Source organism: Microcaecilia unicolor, chromosome 7, assembly GCF_901765095.1.
Source record: "Microcaecilia unicolor chromosome 7, aMicUni1.1, whole genome shotgun sequence".
In the NCBI taxonomy this organism is placed as follows: domain Eukaryota; kingdom Metazoa; phylum Chordata; class Amphibia; order Gymnophiona; family Siphonopidae; genus Microcaecilia; species Microcaecilia unicolor.
In genome coordinates this window covers 231,270,581-231,283,750 of record NC_044037.1, presented here as the reverse complement: position 1 = coordinate 231,283,750, position 13,170 = coordinate 231,270,581, and the positions used below count along the sequence as shown (strand labels likewise).

The window sequence follows — 13,170 nt, the reverse complement described above, 5'->3', positions numbered from 1 at the left end:
ACTTAACCATCTAAGCAAATACTCTGTGCTGGCTGGTTAATAGCAGGCAAAGACAGGACTGCTATTTATGCGGTCTGATTTGCCTGCTAAACTTAGCTGGTCAGCACTGAATATTGCCAATTAGCCTGTGATATAGCCGGTTAATTTTTCGGCGCTGACTGCAAATATTCAGCGGAGATAACCAGCTACCTTGCGCTGAATATTCATGGTTAGGCGTAAAAATACTATTTAACCGGTCAGCAGTCTTTCTGGCCAGTTAAATAGCATTGAATATCAGGGGATGGTGTTTAATGGAGAATTCTAATTGCTATACTGTATGCTATCATGGCTACGTGCTGATACTTTTAAAATCAGTGAGGGGTATGTAATTCAATGAAGACCAAACAATTGCATGAAGGGGCTGCAAAGGGTCTATATCAGCAACTGTGGGTGGACCTCTGCTGACCTGGGCCCACCCTGTGGCTCCACCTCTGGCTTCAACTAAGTTTAACAGTAGAGTTCACATGAGAGAACTCTGTTAGAAAAGCATTGCATTTCTTCAATGTTCTGTTACCATTCTAGACAATTCAATAAAAAGAGCTTTCATTTCATCCTCACTGCAAGAGGAATACAGAAGACTTCACTGATTGCAGATTAAGATTTAATGTACTGACACAGTAATCATAGCTGAGGATTGTCTTTGCTAACCAAGCAGGGACGTAGCTAGACAACAGATTTTAGGTGGGCCTCGGCAAGAACTGGGTGGGCACCAAGAGGCTTATTTTCAAAGCACTTAGCCTCACAAAGTTCCATAGAAACATATGGAACTTAGCCTCCCAAAGTGCTTTGAAAATATGCCTCTTCAAGTGTTCTCCCCTCCCCCCCCCCCCCCCCCCCCCCCCCCCCCACCACCAAAAAAATATCTCAGCTGGCAGGAAAATGCTTCTTTCCAGCTTGGCAGTCTGCAGCAGGCATGCATTGAAAACTGAACATGCACAGGTGCCGGTATCATTGAGAGTAGCGTTTTCATTACTATCAGGGGGAAGTTTTCAACTGGCAGAGCTTGGGATTCCCACCAGCTACCGCTAAACGTGTGCTACTGTTGGGTGGGCCTGAGCTCAGGGCCCACCCAGGCCCACCTGTGGCTACGCCACTGTAACCAAGACAAACAGATGTATAGTAAGTCACTTTTGTTCATAGATCCATTACCGTATACTGTCTGATTATGTTTCTGTTTTTATCTTCCAGAAAGAACTTGCTGAGGAAGGGGTCAGTATCATCTACTGATTATATATTAAAGACAATTTATTGCAACTAATTAATATACCCAGAGAAATAAGCATTTGATTTTGAGGAATACTGATTAGAATGATCTATTAATTCTACGTATGGGAATTAATTTACCATGAAATAGCCTACGGTATGTCTGAAATAACAGTCTCTTCAAATGTTCTGACTATATTTCTGGTACATCTCTTTTATCCAGTGTCCTCAAGCTTCTGTGTGTAACTGTGATAAAGGAGAAAGAGGACCTCCTGGACCTGCTGTAAGTATTCTGTTCTCTGGTTTACATTAGAATATGGTCTTCAGTCAGTCTGTATGATAAGACTGGCTTCTCTATACTTTATAGGGAATGGTGCTTCCAGGTTAGCTCCTCCATTGGTTTTTATTCTTTCCTCATCCAGGATAGGTTTTGTTTGCCTGTAAGAGATTTGGAAAATGTGTGAGGAAAGCTCTGTATTCAAAACTTGCATTCTTAGTAAGCTAGCATTGTTCCTTCAATGCTGCAGGTGCAAGACGAAAACCTTAGATAATCACCCCTGAAGCAGCCCTGCTGGGTGGAACACATCAGTGTTGGGCGTCTTTTGTCTGGCTTTCTGCACTAAAGGCTTTTGTATCTTCCTTCATCATGTCTGCTTCTTTGACTTCCAGTCTACCAAGAATCCTGGCCCACAGACATCCCAATGGCTTATTTTTGTATGTTTTTCCCTAGGATATTTTTGTTGTTTTGTTTTGTTTTTTCAAAATTGGTACCAAAAGATAGGCACAATGAGCACAAAAATGTCTAGAAAGAGGCAATTTTTGAAACATAAAGACATTTTTCTGCTTCGAAAATTGCTATGTTCATCACTCGATTTTTAGACGTTTTCAGCAAAATGTCCTAAATCGGACAGATGTTATATTGAAAATGTCCCTCATAGCCTAATAACACAGCCAGATCAGTGGTGTAGCTACGTGGGGCCGGGGGGGCCTGGGCCCCCATAGATTTGGCCCTGAACCCCCCTGCCAATGACACTGTCGACCCCCCCTCCCGCCATCGCCTGCCTTTGCTGGCAGGGGACCCCAACCCCCGACAGCTGAGATCCTCTTCTTTCCGCAAAAGGCTTCCTTCTGTTTCTGACATCCTGCACGTACAACGTGCAGGACATCAGAAACAGAAGGAAGCCTTTTGCGAAAAGAAGAGGACCTCGGCTGGCGGGGGTTGGGGTCCCCCGCCAGCAAAGGTAGGCGATGGCGGGTTGGCAGCGGGAAGGAGGTCGAGAGGGTCATTGGGGGGGCAAAGTTGGTGGCGTCAGCATTGGCAATGGCGGGGGGGTGGGCGCCAGCAATGGTGGGGGGGTCGGCGGTGCTGGGGGGGCTAAAATGTGCCCCCTCACCTCGGGCTCTGGACCCCCCCCCCCCCCCCCGCCGAAGTCTGGCTACGCCCCTGAATATTCTGAAAATAATGTTCTATTTAGTTTGCATTGTTACTATAATATTTTCAATAAAATATGTTGTCACTGTAAGAACATAATTCCTGCAATAACATTTGAAACCAGATTCCCACTATTGCAGTAGTACATTATGGGGCCCTTTTACTCAGCTGCGGTAAAAGGGTTCCTGCACTAGCGGTGGTGGTCTTTTTTGCTAAGAACCAGGGCCCCATTTACTGCAGTGGGAGAAAATAACCACAAATGAAATGACCGTTCAGTAAGTTCGCACTTCCCATGTGGCCATTTCGGGAGGGAGCACTTACGCCACCCATTGAGGTTGTGGTAAGGTCTCCCATGCTAACCCAGCAGTACCAATTACCCTGTGGAAATATTTTTTCAATATTTTTGCTAGCACCGAAAATGGCACACGATAGGGGGTGGAACTACCGCTGACACCCGCGTTGGGCTGACGGTAGTTCTAGGTTGCCGTGCGGCAACCCTTTATTAAAAGGGCTGATTTTTAAAACAGATGGAGAGTGATAACAGTGGTCTTATGTAGTGATATAACATTCTTTTAAAAAAATCTGCTTCAGTAATTCTTCAGCATGGGCTTTAATTTGAACATTTTGCACCAACCCCTCTTCCCCCCACCTGCTCCGCCACCCAATTTCGGCTAAGCTTCTGAGGATCCATTCCTTCTGCACAGGATTCCTTTATGCATATCCCACGCATGTTTGAATTCCATTACCGTTTTCATCTCCACCACCTCCCGCGGGAGGGCATTCCAGCTCAGTTGTTGGCTAGTCCTTGACAGAGGAGGAAGTGCTGCCGGAGGCTCTGCCAGTACCAGGAGGGAGGGGAGCGGGGCCTAGCTCCTTCCCCAGCAATGAGGAGGGTCCCTGGGGAGAAGTCCTCAGGAAGGTCCCAGGCCATGGGGCCTACTGGGGCCAGGGACCAGAAGGCCCGGAGGAGTAGCTCTCTTTTTGGATCAGCCCCAGAGAGGAGGGAAAGGAGTCCTGTGGACCGCAGAGTGCAGAAGTCCAGGGGTGGAAGCCGGATCGTTACCCCCTCCACGACTCAGCTGCTCATGGAAGGTGAGCGTGAAGAATGTGGAGAGGGGAGGAAGTTGGTAAAGACCCCTGAAAAACTCTCTAAGGGGATGGTTGGAGAGGAGGGAATGGAGGTGAGCCAGGAGCCTCTGCCTGTTCCTGATCAGGTAGAGAGCGAGGATGGCTGGTCAGAGGAGGAGGAAGAGGAGGAGGTCCAGTTAGAAAGCTGTGATCCAGAAGACACGGCTAAAGGCGTGGTAGAGAGGGTCAGGAAAATCAAGGCCCTGGAAAAGGAGTGTGCAGAGCTGGGGAAGAAGCAAAAAATGGCTAAGGCTTTGAGCAAGTTAGCCCCAGCTGAACACAGGAAGGCTTACAAGAAGGAGGAAGTCCGACTGGTAAAACAGCTACAGCAGAAAGAGAAGCTGTTGGGCTCCTTAAAAAGGGCAGTGATAATCCCTTGAGGGAGCTTTATTTGAATCAGGAAAGAATGGCCTCTGCTTCTGAACATTTGTGTCCTGAGAGAGAAGTGTGCCAGAAAGAGGCTACAGTGTCTATGAAAGCAGGAGAAAAGGCAGAGTCTGGCTCTGCTTGTATGTTTAAACGTCAGCCTGTAACAGAGGACTTGTCAGGGTCTGATAATCAAGCTACTTTAACTTTTATGAAGGCTTTGGCAAGCCAGCCAGATGTACTCACTGTGGAAAAAGGCTCCAGACAGGAGGTGGTTGGACTTGGTTCTGGTGTCTTTTCAGAACCTGTGATACCACCTAAGGGACAAGAATCTGAAACAAGACTGATTCCTAAACTGTTGCACATTGTAGAAACTGAGAAAGGAGACTTGGGAGGCAGTCTGCTTTCCAAGCAGGTGTTAGTAGCAACATCCAGTGAGGAGGAAAGCAGTTTACATGTTAAAGGAGTGGATACAGCTTGTGCAGAGATGGCAGGAGGACTGCAGTACTCTGGAAGGCTGGCTCAGGTGCAGCCAGTTGACTCTCTGATTGCAGCAACCGATTTTTCTCAGTCAGGTGTTCAGCTTGCTGTGCAGCCAGGTTCTGAGAAGCTACGCCCCAGAGGGTTGGATGGACAGGAGTTCCCATCCAATCAGGAGGGAGAAGGGGGAAAGCCTGAGGTGAAACCAACTACCAGTCTCCTGCAAGACCTGCCTGTGTGGAGAGGACAGCATACAGACAGCCAGCAGGGGTCAGAAGATGCTCTGCAGACAGAACTAAACACCAGATCTTCAGCCCAGGCCTGTGGGGTATTGCTGCAGGATAAGGACAGCTCTGTAGAGGGATTGAGTTTGGACTTGGGGGGGAGGGTTGCTATGGATAGAGAATGTTTGAAGGAGGGGGGCATATCTGATGTGATAAATATGTGTATTGATAAGAGGGGGGAGGGGGGTGAAGGGGTATTTTCTGAATTGATACATTTGTCTGTTGGGGAAAAGGGAGGTGGGGATCAAGGGGGAGGGGGCACGGCAGGGGGGGGAGGGTGAGGCAAGTGAAGGGATAGCAGGGGGGCAATCGGAGGGGGGGACGGTACGAGATGGGCAGGATGCACTGAGTTCAGGGAAAGGTGGGAGAGGGCGGTGGGAGCAGGGGGCTAAGTCCTTTGCTGCTGTAGTAGGTAGTGGGGGGAGAAGAGAGGGGGGAGGGTTTCCATGGGGTGGTAGGGCGGGGGCAGGTTTTGGGGAAGAGGGGAGAGGTCGTGGGCAAGTACCCAGGAGGCGGAATGTGGTACAAGTTAGATGGGTGGGGGAGGGGGGGATGCCTTCCAGGGACACAGTATTGAGGTTGGTTTTGGGGCTAGGGTTTATCCCAGAGGACCTTTATGCATGCATACATCCGGTGAACATCCCGGAGTACGATGTCAGTTTCTTGACACAGAGAGGAATGGAGGTCTTCTGGGAGAGGTATGAAGGGGTAAGGGGGAGAGGGGAGTGGAAAAAATTATAAAGTGTCCCGATCAGCAGACCTGACCTGGTGCAGGTGACTCTGTTGGTGCGGAACGAGTCCATTTCAGGGGCAGACCTGGCTTTCTGGTTACAGATGTATGCAGAGTTGAGAACTCCGTTGACTTAAACTCCCGGACCCCAGTAGGGTATGGGCGGGTGGGATGGGGGCTTTGGTTAAATTAAATCAAGTGGACCAGGTGATTACAGCACATTCCCTCAGCGGCGTTCATAGGGAGGGACAGAATTTTGTGCTTCTATAAAGGACAGTCCGAGGCAGTGTTTTTAAGTGTGGGTCCTTTCGGCACTTTAGCATGTCCCTGCCCAGTAATGCAGTGTGCAAAATGTGGGCCAAGGAGCATTCCACGGAGATTGTACCTCCGTTAGATGCAATCTTTGTGGGGGTCTGGGGCACGCATTTAGAGATTGTCCGCAGGCTTCTCATAATGGGGGAGAGGATGGCACGGGAAGGGATAGTCAAATGCAGGAGGGGGGGAGGGAGAGGAGGGACAGGGGACAGGGGTCCAGGGTAGGATGGTGTGAGGAAGAGTTGACAAGTCAGGGGGGGAGAGAACGGGGGGGAGCTCAGAGGCAGGAGGGTGAGGACGAAGGATGGTTACGGGTCTCAAAGAAACAAAAGGGAAGGGGGATGGGATGCGGGTAGCTGCTGGGAGGGGGTTAGAGCAAGGGATAGAGGTTGGGAATAAATTTGGGGGTTTGGAAGTAGAAGGAAGGGAGGGAAGAGATAGTAGAGGAGGGAAGAGGGGATAATAGAGGATGGCAGGAGGGGGAAGGAAGCAGGCAGGAGGCAGTGAGGGAGGGAGGGGGAAAGGTGAGGGGTAGGAAGAAGGGGGGAAAGGTTAGGATGGAGGAGGGGTGCTTGGAAGAGGGGGGGATATGGAAGTTGAGAGTGTGGAGGAGGGAGGGGGGAGGGGGGAAGGGGGTATAGGAAGGGGAGAAGGGGGGAAGAGGAAATCTGGAAGAAATAGTGTTTTTCAAGCAGTAGATAAGGGGGGGAAGGGTCGGAGGACGAAAGAGAGGGGGAGGAGGGTGGGGAGGAGGGGGAGCGGGGAGATGGTTGTGCCTTAGGGGGAGGAGGGGTTGTAGGTGAGGAGAAGAAGAAGAAGGGGAGGAAGAAAATAAGGGGGGAGGGGGGAAGGAAAGAGAGGATTTTTGAATTTGGAGTGAGGGACTGGGCGGAGGAGGAAGATGTGGGGGATGGTAAGGTACAGGATTTAGGTGGCGGGTTAGAGCAGAAGGAAGGGAAGAAGGAGAAGTTTGTGCAGGGGAGGCGTTTCTCTAGATAGAGGTGATGGCGGGAGTGCTGTTATTCTTTGCCACGCTTAATGTGGCTAGTGTCTCCTCCCAGAGGGCGAGATGTGTGGCCTTCGATGGCCTCTCTGCTATACAGGCAGATTGTTTCTTGATTCAGGAGACGAGATTGCAAACATTGGATGCTGTCAGGCTGGGGGCGAAACAGGCATGGAGATGGGGTCCTTCAGTTTGGGGGCTGGCAGGGGAAAGGTATGGGGGGGTAGGTATTTTGTTCAAGACACATAAGGTGGTAATTCAACGGGTGGTGGAGTTAGGGGTAGGGAGGTGTTTGGTGGTGGATGTGTTATTGCACGGGGTGGCTTTAAGAATTATTAATATCTATGGGCCCCAGAGTAAGAGGGGGAGGTCACTGTTGTTCGGGAAAATCAGGCCATATCTGTATACGTCCCGTCAGTTGGTGTGGGGAGGGGATTTTAATACGATCCTGAGGAAAGAAGATAGTGGGGGTAGGTCAGCACAGGTGCGTTATGATGGGGTGAGGTTGGCAGGGATCATGAAGGGAGCAGGGTTGGTGGACGTGTTTTTGGAACATTTTGCAGGAAGGGAGGGTTTTACGTTTTCCAGGGGTAGTTGTAGAAGTAGGATAGATAGGTTTTTGGTTCGGGGAGGGGCATGTGGGCAGGGGCCTAGACTGGTGGAGGTGGATTTTTCAGATCACAAGTTGGTGTTAATTAAGTTAGGAGGTGCGGGAATTCACAGGTCAGGAAGGGGTATGTGGAGACTAAATTTAAAATGGCTAAGGAGGGGCCGGTACAGAGGGAATTTTTGGAGTTTCTGAGAGATCAATCGTCTTACAGGGTATTTTTTCATCTCCAGGGGATTGGTGGGAGGAAGTGAAACGGCGCACGAAGGTCTTTTTCATACGTCAGGCGAGACGGGAGGGACGGGAGGTAACCCGGCTAGGGATGGCATTAAAGAAGAGGAGAGATAATTTAATTTCTAGAGGGGGGAGGAGGGAGGATATAGAGGTGGTGCAGTCAGAAATGGAGAAGGTGCAATATAACAGGTACGCCTCTTTGGTGTACGAAAGGGATTTTGGGAAACTGTTGAGCCCAGATCCTTTCGTATGCTGCAAGGAGAGAAGGGAACATAGGATAATAGAGGGGTTAAGGGATGAAAGGGGGGTCATCAGAGATTCAAGGGAAGGGATCCTGGGGGTGGTGGGGGATCATTTTGAGCAGTTTTTTTCTGATCAGAATTTGGACAAGGAAGTCATGAAGAAGTATGTAGAAGGGACCCCGGGGGTGGGAAACTGGGGGCCTCATCTCCAGGTTCTGGAACAGCCCTGGACGTTGAAGGAAGTGGAGGAGGCCATCGGGGCCTTGCGGAGCAGGACCTCGCCGGGACCTGATGGGCTCCCAGCGGAGTTTTATCAGGCATTCAAACACCAGCTGGCTCCGATTTTGTTGGAGGTCTGGGAGGTGGCACGGAGGACGGGTTCCTTGCCAAAGTCTTTTTCAGAGTCAGCACTGGTTCTCCTAGTAAAGGCAAGATTCTCGGGCTTATGGCTAATTGGCGGCCTATAGCATTGTTAAATAGCGACCGGAAGGTCTTTGCGCATATGCTCTTAGCACGGATTGAGACAGGTATCTGGGGGGGTGCTGGCGATCTCACAAGGTTGTGGGGTTCCGGGCAGGGGGGTGTTGGAGGCAGTGGCATGGGTACGGGAGGGTCTGGAGCGCAGTCGGGAGGATCAGAAAGGGCGGTTACTGGTAGCCCTGGACCAGGACCAAAGCCTTCGATAGGGTTACAGTGGGATTTTTTATGGGAGGTGTTCATTCATTATGGGTTTCCAAGGGGATGGGTTTAGAACAGCTTCGGTTATTGTATACCAATGTGCGGTGTTTTCCATTGGTGAATGGCTGGAAGGGAAGGATTTTGGGATTACGGCGGAAGTGCGACAAGGGTGTCCCTTGAGCTCTCTGCTGTATACCTTCGCCATTGACCCATTTGTGCGGCGTTTGGAGTTGAGTGGTGAAGAGGGATTGCAAGGGGTGGAGGTGAGCAAGGGGAAGCAACTACGGGTGGTGGCCTATGCGGACGATATTACGGTCTGGGTAGCAGATAAGACAGAAGGCAGGAAATGCAAGGGATGATTTCAAGGTATTCGCAGGCGTCAGGATCGCGGGTGAATTATCAGAAATGTAAAAGCTTATGGGTGGGACCGGCAGGGGCAAGGTTTGAATTAGAGGGTGGGTTCCCACAGGCTACAGAGAGGATAAGGGTTCTGGGGATACAGTTTGAGGCATGGGGACTATGGATTGATTAATTGGAATCAGAAGATTGAAGAGGCAAGGGCAAAGGTAGAGAGGTGGAAGGGCTGGAGGATGTCGATGGCAGATCGGGTTCGTTTGATCAAATCCCATGTAGTGCCAATGTTTTTATTTTTAAGTTACATCTGTCTGTTACCAGAGCGTTGTTACACGGCACTTTACAGTGTGTTTTTTCAAATGTTATGGGGTAACCGGATGAATCCAGTCAAAAGAAACATCACATACTTGCCAAGGAATGAGGGAGGGGTAGGTATGGTTAACCCAGTGTTAGTTTTCAGTTCTTTGTTTCTTCAATTTAATTTGGGTCGGGCAGTAGATCAAGAACCCCCGGGGTGGGCAGAGAGTGTTATTCAGTGGTGGAATATTGGGTCCCCTGGCTGGGAGGGGGGAGGGTGAGGGTTTTGAGGAAAGGCTTTCCGGAGGGGGTAGGGTATTATCGGACCCTGGTCAAGTTAGTACGGTTGTGGGGTGTTATGGTAGAGGAAATAAAGGAAGGGAGGAGGGAGGATTGGGTGGAAAGGGTGCGCACTCAGAGATTTTCTTCTCCACTGGTACTTAGGGATGCTCCTGGGCCGGTATTGGAGCGGGGTTTGCGGTTAGTGTCATCAGAAAGGATCCCACACAAGTACAGGGACATTGCTTGGCTGTCCTTGCATGGAAAGCTATATGTAAGGGGAAATCTGAAGGACAGGAACATGAAGGACCGTGACTGTCCGAGGGGGGAATGTGTTGGAAAGGTAGAAACCATGAACCATTTTTTAAAGGAATGCCCTTTTTCCATTCAGGTGTGTGACAGAGTGGCTTCTCTGTTACAAATTCCTAGTTTTCGATCTTACACCTACGCGGATTGGGTTTATGGGAGACAGCAGGGGAAAGGGCAGCTGGAGCCGGTAACGGGGTTTCTGATCTCTGTCATTGTCAGGTTCTGTCTTTGGATGGCGCGCTGCGGGGTTTCCCTGCGTCAGGAGTACAGGTCTGTTGAGGGGGTCAGTTGGGATATAGTAAGGGCGGTCCAGGAGGTAGCACGGTGGGAAAGGGCGGAGGTAGGGATTGGTAAATTTTTTATTTGGTGGAAGCATGTTAAGTTAAAACTGTCATGATTTTTTGGTTTCAGATGGGTATTGGTTTTATTAGGGTTCCCGGGTAGGGGGGGGGACTTGTGAATATGCATATAGTGGGCTGATTTGTATTTATGTATTTTTAATGTACGGTTGTCTATTGATTTCCGTCTCTATAAATAAAAGAGTTCTCCAAGCATCCACCACCCTCTCTGTGAAAAAATAATTCCTGGCATCTTTCCTGCATCAACATTTGAAAAACATATTAGGTCTTATTCAGCAAAGATTAAAACAGGGGGGAGAGGTGGGGAGTAGGAAATCCCTTCTTGTAGATGAGAAAAGAACCACAGAAGATCAAGCATGGTTCTGTTCTGTACAGTAGGAAAACAGAGTTAGCATCTGTAGCTGCTGAAAGTGGACATCCACCTTGCCCAGCAGTTCATCTCTAGTAATGCACAGCTGCGCACCAAACCAGGGGTTCCGAGGGCAACTTCCTGACATTCTGAGACATGTAATTTAAAGGCAATCTGTTTAAAAACCAGGAAAGCATATGATAATAATTTAATTTTGTCAACAAATATAGTGGTAGATAAGTAAAATTAAATACATTTTCATCAGCCTCATAAAAACTGGTTTATAGGAGAATGGATAAACTGTAAGTACCTAGGAATTTAGGAACTGAATTGCAACGATTTTTTGATCATTAATCTACATACTATAACATTATGATTTTATAGGGTAAAAAGGGGCGTCCCGGTGATGATGGTGTTCCTGGTCAGAAGGGACAGAAGGTAATGCCTGTTTAAACACTTCTGTTACACTTTCTATTATAAATCTTTTCTCACTGCTACCTTTTTAAACTGACACCTAAGATTTTCATTTAGGGGTCCGTTACTACGATACACTAACAGATTTAGCATGCACTATTGAATTAGTATGCGTTAAGTGCCATGCAGTCCATGGGTATACAATGGGCTGCATGGCATTTAGCACGCACAAATTCATTAGCGCACCTGAGTAAAAGGACCCCTTAGTAAGGCTTTCTATAAAGGAAAGAACTGTGGTTCATATAAAAATAAATAAGTAAATATTGGAGTCCTTTTACTAAGGCGTGCTAATGGATTTAGCGCTTGCTAACGATTAGCGCATACTAAATGATAAGATGACCATAGGAATATAATGGGGGTCTTCGCATTTAGTGTGCACTAATTGTTAGCATGCACTTAATCCATTAGTGCGCCTTTGTAAAAGGACCCCATTATATGGCAGACACAATTTTATAATCACTGAATTTGTTACTCATAGGGTGAGACTGGGCTCAATGGAATTCCTGGACGAGATGGATCAGAGGTAAAAAGGAAATCAAACCTTTCTCAATTCATTCTTTTTCTATCTCCTTGACACCAAAGTACTTTTTGGTACATTTTTTTGTCTTGCTCTGAACCTGTACACTGCATTTTATATACTATTAAATCTGATATTTGAGTGTTTACCTGAGCTCTGCATTTCAAAACTGTTAAAACTGGGCTTGGTAGAAATTAGATATTTATCTGTAGTTTTCCTGCTTACTTTTATTCCTTAATATTTTTGCACCTGGTCTTGTAGGCAGGCTTATAAAATAGCAGAGATTAAGTTAGGTGTTGTATTAGAGCATTGGAGATTGATGTCACAACTAGCACAGCCCATAGATCTGTGTGGTTCTTTAGACCCTCCCACCCTGCCCTTAAGTCCACCCACCCCAGGGTGACACTTCCTATATAGCCTGCCCAATCCACTGCCTATACCTTTCAAACAACTCTATCTAGATTACAGCCAGTTTTGAGACAATTTCTGATAGCAGACAGCTCAAATTAACTACAATCTATCAGATACAGTTACTGATTTGGGATTAATAGGGTTTTTCTTTCTTTTGTAGTACAAATAAATATACTATACAGTATATAAAACCAGGTTTACTGTTCCTTTCTATATACATCTAAGAGAACGATATTAGTTTACTTTCATTTTTCCTTTAAAATAAACTCATCAGCTTACCCTAGGCTTCTCTTTTTACCCTCATTTTAAGAAGGGAACAAGTTATGCTCTTATATATATATATATATATATATATATATATGTATACTAGCCGTTAAGCCCGTTAAAACGGGCGAGTATTGGTATGTTTTATTTTGATGTGTAACTCCTTCCCTTCCCTCCCAGTTGCAAGGCCCCCCCACCCTCCCTCCTTCCCTGCCAGCTCCAAGGCCCTTTGCCCCTCCCTCCCAGCTCCAAGGCCCCCCTCGGTCCCTCCCTCCCAGCTCCAAAGCCCTTCCCCCCCGAGGTCGCCGCTACCACTACCCCCCCCCCCCCCCGGGGTCACCGCCGCCCCCCCTCCACCCGGACCGGGCCCTCTCTTCTCCATTAAACTTACAGCACCGAAACCGCAGCAGGCAGATCAGCTCCCATCAGCCTTCCTTCCCTGCCTGTGTCCCGCCCTCATGTGACATAACGTTGGTGAGGGCGGGACACAGGCAGGGAAGGAAGGCCGATGGGAGCTGATCTGCCTGCTGCGGTTTCGGCGCTGTAAGTTCAATGGAGAAGAGAGGGCCCTGCCCGGGTGGAGGGGGTCCGGCGGCGACCCCGGAGGGGAGAGCGGTAGCAGCGACCTCTGGGGGGGGGAGCGGTAGCAACCTCTGGGGGGGAGCGGTAGCGACCTCTGGGGGGGAGCGGTAGCGACCTCGGCGGTTCCCTCCTCAGTGCAGTTTCCCTCTCTGTTCCGTCATTACGTCTTGACATGGGGGCGGGACAGAGAGGGAAGTCTCTACTGCGCATTTGCAAGTGAGTCGGTCACTTGCC

The 13,170-nt window shown here is 48.7% G+C and overlaps 1 protein-coding gene across 1 annotated transcript in view; it reads left to right on the top strand.

Annotated features, from left to right (window-relative positions):
• LOC115475115 (collagen alpha-1(XXVIII) chain-like) overlaps window positions 1–13,170 on the top strand; it is a 152,329-nt gene that overhangs the window by 16,759 nt on the left and 122,400 nt on the right. Inside the window, exons 3-6 of the mRNA XM_030210855.1 lie at window positions 1,228–1,248; window positions 1,466–1,525; window positions 11,073–11,126; window positions 11,641–11,685. Of these exons, the coding sequence (XP_030066715.1) occupies window positions 1,228–1,248; window positions 1,466–1,525; window positions 11,073–11,126; window positions 11,641–11,685 (180 nt within the window). The remainder of the gene's footprint in view (window positions 1–1,227; window positions 1,249–1,465; window positions 1,526–11,072; window positions 11,127–11,640; window positions 11,686–13,170) is intronic.